Genomic DNA, 10749 nt, shown 5'->3' with positions numbered 1-10749 from the left:
GGGGAGAGGTGAAGACGGGAGAGAGGGTGAAGACGGGAGAGAGGTGAAGACGGGGAGAGAGGAAGACGGGGAGAGAGAGGGAGAGAAAGAGAGGGGGAGAGAGGGAAGACGAGAGGGGGGAGAGGTGAAGACGGGGAGAGAGGTGAAGACGGGGAGAGAGGTGAGAGACGGGGAGAAGACGGGGGAGAGAAGACGGGGAGAGGAAAGAAGACGGGGAGAGAGGGACAGGTGAGAGACGGGGAGAGAGGGAAGACGGAGAGAGGGAAGACTGGAGAGAGGTGAAGACGGGGAGAGAGGTGAAGACGGGAGAGAGGGGAGAGAAAGTGAAGACGGGGAGAGGTGAAGACGGAGAGAGAGAGACGGGGAGAGAGGTGAAGACGGGGAGAGAGGTGAAGACGGGAGAGAAAGAGACGGGGAGAGGTGAAGACGGGAGAGAGGTGAAGACGGGGAGAGAGGTGAGAGACGGGAGAGAGAGTGAAGACGGGGAGAGAGGTGAAGACGGGGGAGAGAGGTGAAGACGGGGAGAGAGGTGAAGACGGGGGAGAGGGTGAGAGAAAGAGAGGGAAGAGGAGAAAGACGGGGAGAGAGGTGAAGAGGTGAAAGAAGACGGGGAGAGAGGTGAAGACGGAGAGGGGAGAGAGAGAGAGTGAAGAGACGGGGGAGAGGTGAAGACGGGGAGAGGTGAAGACGGGAGAGAGGGGAGAGAAAGAAGACGGGAGAGAGGGAGAGAAGACGGGAGAGAGGTGAAGAGAGACGGGAGAGAGGTGAAGAGGGGAGAGAGGAAGAGACGGGGAGAGAGGTGAAGAGGGAAGAGGTGAAGACGGGGAGAGAGGGAGAGAAAAGACGGGGAGAGAGGAGACGGAAAGAGATGGGGAGACTGGGAGAGAAAGAAGACGGGGAGAGAGGAAAGAGACGGGGAGAGAGGGAGAAAAGAGACGGGGAGAGAGGGAGAGAAAGAGACGGGGAGAGAGGGAGAGAAGAGACGGGGAGAGGGAGAGAAAGAAGACGGGGAGAGAGGGAGAGAAAGAGAGAAGGGGAGAGAGGGACGGGGAGAGAGGGAGAGAAAGAGACGGGGGAGAGAGGGAGAGAAAGAGACGGGGGAGAGAGGGAGAGAAAGAGACGGGGGAGAGGGAGAGAAAGAGATGGGGAGAGAGGGAGAGAAAGAGACGGGGAGAGAGGAGAGAAAGAGACGGGGGAGAGAGGGAGAGAAAGAGACGGGGAGAGAGGGAGAGAAAGAGACGGGGAGAGAGCGAGAGAAAGAGACGGGGGAGAGAGTGAGAGAGAGACGGGGGAGAGAGTGAGAGAGAGACGGGGGAGAGAGTGAAAGAAAGAGAGAGGGAGAGAAAGAGAGAGAGCGAGAGAGAAAGATAACCCATTATCCTAGTCATTATAGAATTCGACAGGACAACAAAGACATGGGCACGAGTAATGGCAACACACCAGCTAGGGACTCTTCATCTGTCAACTTCACCTTTCATAAAGCACACGTCGAGAGAGAGCGAGCGAGAGCGAGAGAGAGAAAGCGAGAGAGAGAGAGAGACTGTATATAATAGTCTGTATATCGTATAGTCTGTATATATACACGTAAGAGTCTGTATATATACGTAATATGACATGTGTAATGTCTTTATTGTTTTGAAACTTCTGTATGTGTAATGTTTACTGTTAATTTCTATTGTTTATTTCACTTCTGTTTATTATCTACCTCACTTGCTTTGGCAATGTTAACATATGTTTCCCATGCCAATAAAGCCCCTTGAATTGAGTCAGAAGCCAGGTGACTTTGTGTTTACATGCACTACAGTCTGATGGTTAAACACCACATCATGTGAATGAGACAAGACCCCTGGGAAGTCCAGATACCATGAACTCATTCTAAACTGCTCTTCACGCTGCTCCGTATAAACCAAGTGCTCTTGCCCTGATACATGGCTGCTGGCTAAATGCCATAGGAGTCAACAACCACGTAGGAGGGCAACAACTACACCAACTTATCTCCATCTCTCTCCAGCCCCATCAGTGGCTCATCCAGCCTCGCCATTGTGTTGTAAGTCTCTGGTCTACCCTCAGTAACACAGGAGGAATGATTTGTTATTTTAGCCTCACCTCTACATTGCAACCCCCTTGGTCCACTAGCCACTGCAGTTCCCGGGCGTGGCCTGTAGCAGCAGCGTCGTGGGCGGGCGTGGCTCTGTTCAGGGCCCGGGCGTCGGCCGCCAGCCCCACCTCCACCACCAGGTAGCGCACACATTCCAGGCGGCCGCAGCGAGCGGCGTGGTGCACCGGGCCCGCCCCCTGGGCGTCTGTGATGGAGGCTGAGACCGTGAGGCACCCAGAGGAGGACAGCTTCCTCAGGGCTGAGAGATCGCCTGCACGGGCTGCCTGGATCACCCGGTGCAGCACCATCATACATGCACACCTGGCTGACGACTGGCCCACGGTAGTCTGTCTCCAATTCTGGCTCTGACAGGTGGCTGTTACACAAATAAGATGGACCTGGACCCTGTTGCCTGGCCTACGGTAGTCTGTCTCTGTCGTCGGGTGTCTTTCTGGCTCTGCTGGGTGGCTGTGGTGCAAAGGTAGGCTGGAGCTGGAGTTCTCTCCTGATCATGTCAACTTAGCCTGCTCACACTCACACACACACACACACACACACACACACACACACACACACACACACACTGACAACACAAGGCCACACTGAAACACACACACACACACACACACACACACACACACACACACACACACACACACACACACACACACACACACACACACACAGAAACACACACACACACACAAAGGCCACACTCGAACACACACACTCACAGCCGCATACAAACACACATACAGCCACACATGAATACACACATAGGCACACTCGATCACACACACACACACACACACACACACACACACACACACACACACACACACACACACACACACACACACACACACACACACACACACACACACACACACACACACACACACACACACACACACACACACACACACACCAAGCCTCCTCCCAGCCAGGAGCCCACGGGAAAGTGACACCATGGGAGCAGCCAGCTGGCCAGCAGGCAGGGCTGAGGGTGGGAGGGAGGGTGTCATAGCGGCCCAGTGAGGGAGGGAGGGACAGAGGGTCATAGTGGCCCAGGGAGGGAGGGAGGGACAGAGGGTCATAGTGGCCCAGGGAGGGAGGGAGGGACAGAGGGTCATAGTGGCCCAGGGAGGGAGGGAGGGAGGGTCATAGTGGCCCAGGGGGAGGGAGGTCATAGTGGCCCAGGGAGGGAGGGAGGGTCATAGTGGCCCAGGGAGGGAGGGAGGGAGGGACAGAGGGTCATAGTGGCCCAGGGAGGGAGGGAGGGAGGGTCATAGTGGCCCAGGGAGGGAGGGACAGAGGGTCATAGTGGCCCAGGGAGGGAGGGAGGGAGGGAGGGAGGGAGGGAGGGTCATCGTGGCCCAGGGAGGGAGGGAGGGAGGGTCATCGTGGCCCAGGGAGGGAGGGAGGGACAGAGGGTCATAGTGGCCCAGGAAAGGAGGGAGGGACAGAGGGTCATAGTGGCCCAGGAAAGGAGGGAGGGACAGAGGGTCATCGTGGCCCAGGGAGGGAGGGACAGAGGGTCATAGTGGCCCAGGAAAGGAGGGAGGGACAGAGGGTCATCGTGGCCCAGGGAGGGAGGGAGGGACAGAGGGTCATCGTGGCCCAGGGAGGGAGGGAGGGAGGAGGGAGGGAGGGAGGGAGGGAGGGAGGGAGGGAGGGAGGGAGGGAGGGTCATCGTGGGAGGGAGGGAGGGAGGGAGGGAGGGGAGGGTCATAGGAGGGAAGGAGGTAAAGAGGGGAGAATGTCATCGTGGGCCAGGGAGGGAGGGAGGGACAGATGGTCATAGTGGCCCAGGGAGGGAGGGGAGAGGGTCATAACGGCCCAGAGACCTAAAAAGATTGTGAAAGACAGGTAGAAGGAACAAAGGTCCACCTTTCACAGCCTAGCACTTCCCTTTGTGCTGAGCTGAACACATGCTGCCACACGCTCCCATGCTTCACTGAAGACAGGGGATCGAGCCCCAAATGGCACCCTTATTCCATATGTAGTGCACTGCTTTTGACCAGGGCCATATGGGGTTAGGCTTACTCTTGTCCAAGATCTTAAAGGAGCCTGGTGTTACTCCATAACGTCCAAAGGACCTTCTATGTAACAGAGGTAGATTGTATTTACACTATATACAGAGGTAGATTGTATTTACACTATATACACAGGTATATTTACAGTATATAGAGGTAGATTGTATTTACAGTATACACAGAGGTAGATTGTATTTACAATATATATAGAGGTAGATTGTATTTATAGTATATACAGAGGTAGATTGTATTTACAGTATATACAGGGGTATATTTACAGTATATACAGAGGTAGACTGTATTTACAGTATATACAGAGGTATATTTACAGTATATACAGAGGTAGACTGTATTTATAGTATATACAGAGGTAGATTGTATTTACAGTATATACAGGGGTATATTTACAGTATATACAGAGGTAGACTGTATTTATAGTATATACAGAGGTAGATTGTATTTACAGTATATACAGGGGTATATTTACAGTATATACAGAGGTAGATTTACAGTATATACAGAGGTAGATTTACAGTATATACAGACGTATATTTACAGTATATACAGAGGTATATTTACAGTATATAGAGGTATATTTACAGTATATACAGAGGTAGATTTACAGTATATAAAGAGGTAGATTTACAGTATATACAGAGGTATATTTACAGTATATACAGAGGTATATTTACAGTATATACAGACGTATATTTACAGTATATACAGAGGTAGATTTACAGTATATACAGAGGTAGATTGTATTTATAGTATATACAGAGGTAGATTGTATTTACAGTATATACAGGGGTATATTTACAGTATATACAGAGGTATATTTACAGTATATACAGAGGTATATTTACAGTATATACAGAGGTATATTTACAGTATATACAGAGGTAGATTGTATTTACAGTATATACAGGGGTATATTTACAGTATATACAGAGGTAGATTGTATTTACAGTATATACAGGGGTATATTTACAGTATATACAGAGGTATATTTACAGTATATACAGAGGTAGCCAAAACAGTAAAATACTCGATCTAAACGTGAATCGATTCTCAATTGCGATACGATTCTCAGGTATATCAGTATTTTTCAGTGTCAACACGTTTCTAGTGGCCTTCTTCCATTACCACAGGTGTTCAGAGCATGCTAGATAGTTAATTACCACAGGTGTTCAGAGCAAGCTAGATCGCTAATTACCACAGGTGTTCAGAGCACACTAGATAGCTAATTACCACAGGTGTTCAGAGCACGCTAGATAACCAATTACCACAGGTGTTCAGAGCAGCATAGATAGCTAATTGCCACAGGTGTTCAGAGCACGCTAGATAACCAATTACCACAGGTGTTCAGAGCAGCATAGATAACTAATTACCACAGGTGTTCAGAGCACACTAGATAATTAATTACCACAGGTGTTCAGAGCAGCATAGATAGCTAATTACCACAGGTGGTTTAAACACTCACTTTAACATGGAAATATGGCCATGTGGAAACGCTAAGCTCAATTAAAACCCTATAAAAAGGTGTGTATGAGATAACACCTTTGTCTATTGATTCTTATGTGCAATGTAATGGAACTGAGAGCCATGGTCAAGATCTAGGCTTGGAGCCCTGGTCAAAAGTAGCGCACTATATAGGGAATAGGGTGCCATTTGGGACACTTGTGGAGGGGACAGAGGGAGCATGGTGTAACGGGAGAATTCCCTGTCGACAAGATGAAGGGGATACACCTGCATTGCACACCTCCTACACCTGCATTCTACACCTTCTACACCTGCATTCTACACCTTCTACACCTGCATTCTACACCTGCATTCTACACCTTCATTCTACACCTCCTACACCTGCATTCTACACCTTCTACACCTGCATTCTACACCTTCACTGCTTCTACACCTGCATTCTACACCTTCTACACCTGCATTCTACACCTTCTAACCTTGCATTCTACACCACCTACACCTGCATTCTACACCTTCTAACCTACACCTGCATTCTACACCTTCTAACCTTGCATTCTACACCACCTACACCTGCATTCTACACCACCTACACCTGCATTCTACACCACCTACACCTGCATTCTACACCTTCTACACCTGCATTCTACACCTCCTACACCTGCATTCTACACCTTCTACACCTGCATTCTACACCTTCACTGCTTCTACACCTGCATTCTACACCACCTACACCTGCATTCTACACCTTCTAACCTTGCATTCTACACCACCTACACCTGCATTCTACACCTTCTAACCTTGCATTCTACACCACCTACACCTGCATTCTACACCTGCATTCTACACCTTCTAACCTTGCATTCTACACCACCTACACCTGCATTCTACACCACCTACACCTGCATTCTACACCACCTACACCTGCATTCTACACCTTCTACACCAGCATTCTACACCTGCATTCTACACCACCTACACTCTATACCTGCATTCTACACCTTCACTGCATTCTACACCTTCTATACCTGCATTCTACACCTTCTACACCTGCATTCTACACCACCTACACCTGTATTCTACACCTGCATTCTACACCTTCTACACCACCTACACTCTATACCTGCATTCTACACCTTCACTACATTCTACACCTTCTATACCTGCATTCTACACCTTCTACACCACCTACACTCTATACCTGCATTCTACACCTTCACTACATTCTACACCTTCTATACCTGCATTCTACACCTTCTACACCACCTACACTCTATACCTGCATTCTACACCTTCACTACATTCTACACCTTCTATACCTGCATTCTACACCTTCTACACCACCTACACTCTATACCTGCATTCTACACCTTCACTACATTCTACACCTTCTATACCTGCATTCTACACCTGCATTCTACACCTTCTACACCTGCATTCTACACCTGCATTCTACACCACCTACACTCTATACCTGCATTCTACACCTTCACTGCATTCTACACCTTCTATACCTGCATTCTACACCTTCTACACCTGCATTCTACACCACCTACACCTGCATTCTACACCTTCTACACCACCTACACTCTATACCTGCATTCTACACCTTCACTACATTCTACACCTTCTATACCTGCATTCTACACCTTCTACACCACCTACACTCTATACCTGCATTCTACACCTTCACTACATTCTACACCTTCTATACCTGCATTCTACACCTTCTACACCACCTACACTCTATACCTGCATTCTACACCTTCACTACATTCTACACCTTCTATACCTGCATTCTACACCTTCTACACCACCTACACTCTATACCTGCATTCTACACCTTCACTGCATTCTACACCTTCTACACCTGCATTCTACACCACCTACACCTGCATTGCTTCTACACCTGCATTGCTTCTACACCTGCATTCCTTCTACACCTGCATTCTACACCTTCATTGCTTCTACACCTGCATTCTACACCTTCTACACCTGCATTGTGACATCAGCTGATGTAAGAAGGGCTTTATAAGTACATTTGATGACTAGCGTTATTTGAAAAAATGATCTTGGATCTCGGAGCGGTGGGGAGTGAAAAAACTACTGTGTAAATCTATCAGATCAAATTTTATTTTTCACATGCTCCAAATACAACAGGTGAAATACTTACTTACAAGCCCTTTAACCAACAATGCAACAATTCAAGAATAGAGTTAAGAAAGTATTTACTCAATAAACTAAAGGAAAAAATTGTAAAATAAAAATGTAAAGTAACACAAAAATAACGTGGCTATATACAGGGTATTACGGTACAGAGTCAATGTGGAGGCTATATACAGGGGGTACTGGTACAGAGTTAATGTGGAGGCTATATACAGGGTATTACGGTACAGAGTCAATGTGGAGGCTATATACAGGGTATTACGGTACAGAGTCAATGTGGAGGCTATATACAGGGTATTACGGTACAGAGTCAATGTGGAGGCTATATACAGGGTATTACGGTACAGAGTCAATGTGGAGGCTATATACAGGGTATTACGGTACAGAGTCAATGTGGAGGCTATATACAGGGTATTACGGTACAGAGTCAATGTGGAGGCTATATACAGGGTATTACGGTACAGCGTCAATGTGGAGGCTATATACAGGGTATTACGGTACAGAGTCAATGTGGAGGCTATATACAGGGTATTACGGTACAGAGTCAATGTGGAGGCTATATACAGGGGGTATCGGTACAGAGTCAATGTGGAGGCTATATACAGGGGGTATCGGTACAGAGTCAATGTGGAGGCTATATACAGGGTATTACGGTACAGAGTCAAAGTGGAGGTTATATACAGGGGGTATCAGTACAGAGTCAATGTGGAGGCTATATACAGGGGGTATCGGTACCGAGTCAATGTGGAGGCTATATACAGGGGGTACCGGTACAGAGTCAATGTGGAGGCTATATACATGGGGTATCGGTACAGAGTTAATGTGGAGGCTATATACAGGGGGTATCGGTACAGAGTCAATGTGGAGGCTATATACAGGGGGTATCGGTACAGAGTCAATGTGGAGGCTCTATACAGGGGGTACCAGTACAGAGTCAATGTGGAGGCTATATACAGGGTGTTACGGTACAGAGTCAATGTGGAGGCTATATACAGGGGGTATCGGTACAGAGTTAATGTGGAGGCTATATACAGGGGGTATCGGTACCGAGTCAATGTGGAGGCTATATACAGGGGGTATCGGTACCGAGTCAATGTGGAGGCTATATACAGGGGGTATCGGTACCGAGTCAATGTGGAGGCTATATACAGGGGGTATCGGTACCGAGTCAATGTGGAGGCTATATACAGGGGGTATCGGTACCGAGTCAATGTGGAGGCTATATACAGGGGGTATCGGTACCGAGTCAATGTGGAGGCTATATACAGGGTATTACGGTACAGAGTCAATGTGGAGGCTATATACATGGGGTATCGGTACAGAGTTAATGTGGAGGCTATATACAGGGGGTATCGGTACAGAGTCAATGTGGAGGCTATATACAGGGGGTACCGGTACAGAGTTAATGTGGAGGCTATATACAGGGGGGTACCGGTACAGAGTTAATGTGGAGACTATATACAGGGGGTTTCGGTACAGAGTTAATGTGGAGACTATATACAGGGGGTTTCGGTACAGAGTCAATGTGGAAGCTCTATTCACGGTGGGTACCGGTACAGAGTCAATGTGGAGACTATATACAGGGGGTATCGGTACAGAGTCAATGTGGAGGCTATATACAGGGGGATCGGTACAGAGTCAATGTGGAGGGTATATACAGGGGGTATCGGTACAGAGTCAATGTGGAGGCTATATACAGGGGGTATCGGTACAGAGTCAATGTGGAGGCTATATACAGGGGGTATCGGTACAGAGTCAATGTGGAGGCTATATACAGGGGGTATCGGTACAGAGTCAATGTGGAAGCTCTATTCACGGTGGGTATCGGTACAGAGTCAATGTGGAGGCTATATACAGGGGGTATCGGTACAGAGTCAATGTGGAGGCTATATACAGGGGGTATCGGTACAGAGTTAATGTGGAGGCTATATACAGGGGGTATCGGTACAGAGTCAATGTGGAGGCTATATACAGGGGGTACCGGTACAGAGTCAATGTGGAGGCTATATACAGGGGGTACCGGTACAGAGTTAATGTGGAGACTATATACAGGGGGTATCGGTACAGAGTCAATGTGGAGACTATATACAGGGGGTATCGGTACAGAGTCAATGTGGAGGCTATATACAGGGGGTATCGGTACAGAGTTAATGTGGAGGCTATATACAGGGGGTATCGGTACAGAGTCAATGTGGAGGCTATATACAGGGTGTTACGGTACAGAGTCAATGTGGAGGCTATATACAGGGGGTATCGGTACAGAGTTAATGTGGAGGCTATATACAGGGGGTATCGGTACCGAGTCAATGTGGAGGCTATATACAGGGGGTATCGGTACCGAGTCAATGTGGAGGCTATATACAGGGGGTATCGGTACCGAGTCAATGTGGAGGCTATATACAGGGGGTATCAGAGTCAAAGTGGAGGCTATATACAGGGTATTACGCAGAGTCAATGTGGAGGCTATATACATGGGGTATCGGTACAGAGTTAATGTGGAGGCTATATACAGGGGGTATCGGTACAGAGTCAATGTGGAGGCTATATACAGGGGGTACCGGTACAGAGTTAATGTGGAGGCTATATACAGGGGGTATCGGTACAGAGTTAATGTGGAGGCTATATACTGGGGGTTTCGGTACAGAGTTAATGTGGAGACTATATACAGGGGGTTTCGGTACAGAGTTAATGTGGAGGCTATATACAGGGGGTTTCGGTACAGAGTCAATGTGGAAGCTCTATTCACGGTGGGTATCGGCACAGAGTTAATGTGGAGACTATATACAGGGGGTATCGGTACAGAGTCAATGTGGAGACTATATACAGGGGGTATCGGTACAGAGTCAATGTGGAGGCTATATACAGGGGGATCGGTACAGAGTCAATGTGGAGGCTATATACAGGGGGTATCGGTACAGAGTCAATGTGGAGGCTATATACAGGGGTATCGGTACAGAGTCAATGTGGAAGCTC

General features: G+C 48.2%; 1 protein-coding gene and 1 long non-coding RNA gene across 2 annotated transcripts in view; one reads left to right on the top strand and one right to left on the bottom strand.

Moving 5' to 3' along the window:
- espnla (espin like a) overlaps positions 1–2642 on the bottom strand; it is a 56045-nt gene extending 53403 nt beyond the window's left edge. Inside the window, exon 1 of the mRNA XM_052525260.1 lies at positions 2107–2642. Coding sequence (XP_052381220.1) covers positions 2107–2409 — 303 coding nt within the window. The 5' untranslated portion in view covers positions 2410–2642. The remainder of the gene's footprint in view (positions 1–2106) is intronic.
- Positions 2643–8342: 5700 nt separating this feature from the next.
- LOC127908585 (uncharacterized) lies at positions 8343–10708 on the top strand. The gene is made up of 3 exons (XR_008067612.1): positions 8343–8448; positions 9896–9985; positions 10642–10708. It is a non-coding gene; the product is annotated as an uncharacterized LOC127908585 (long non-coding RNA).
- The last annotated feature ends 41 nt before the right edge of the window (positions 10709–10749 follow it).

This window comes from Oncorhynchus keta, chromosome 1 (assembly GCF_023373465.1).
Source record: "Oncorhynchus keta strain PuntledgeMale-10-30-2019 chromosome 1, Oket_V2, whole genome shotgun sequence".
NCBI lineage: Eukaryota > Metazoa > Chordata > Actinopteri > Salmoniformes > Salmonidae > Oncorhynchus > Oncorhynchus keta.
Note: the sequence above shows the minus strand (reverse complement) of the source record. Positions and strands in the feature narration are given on the sequence as shown.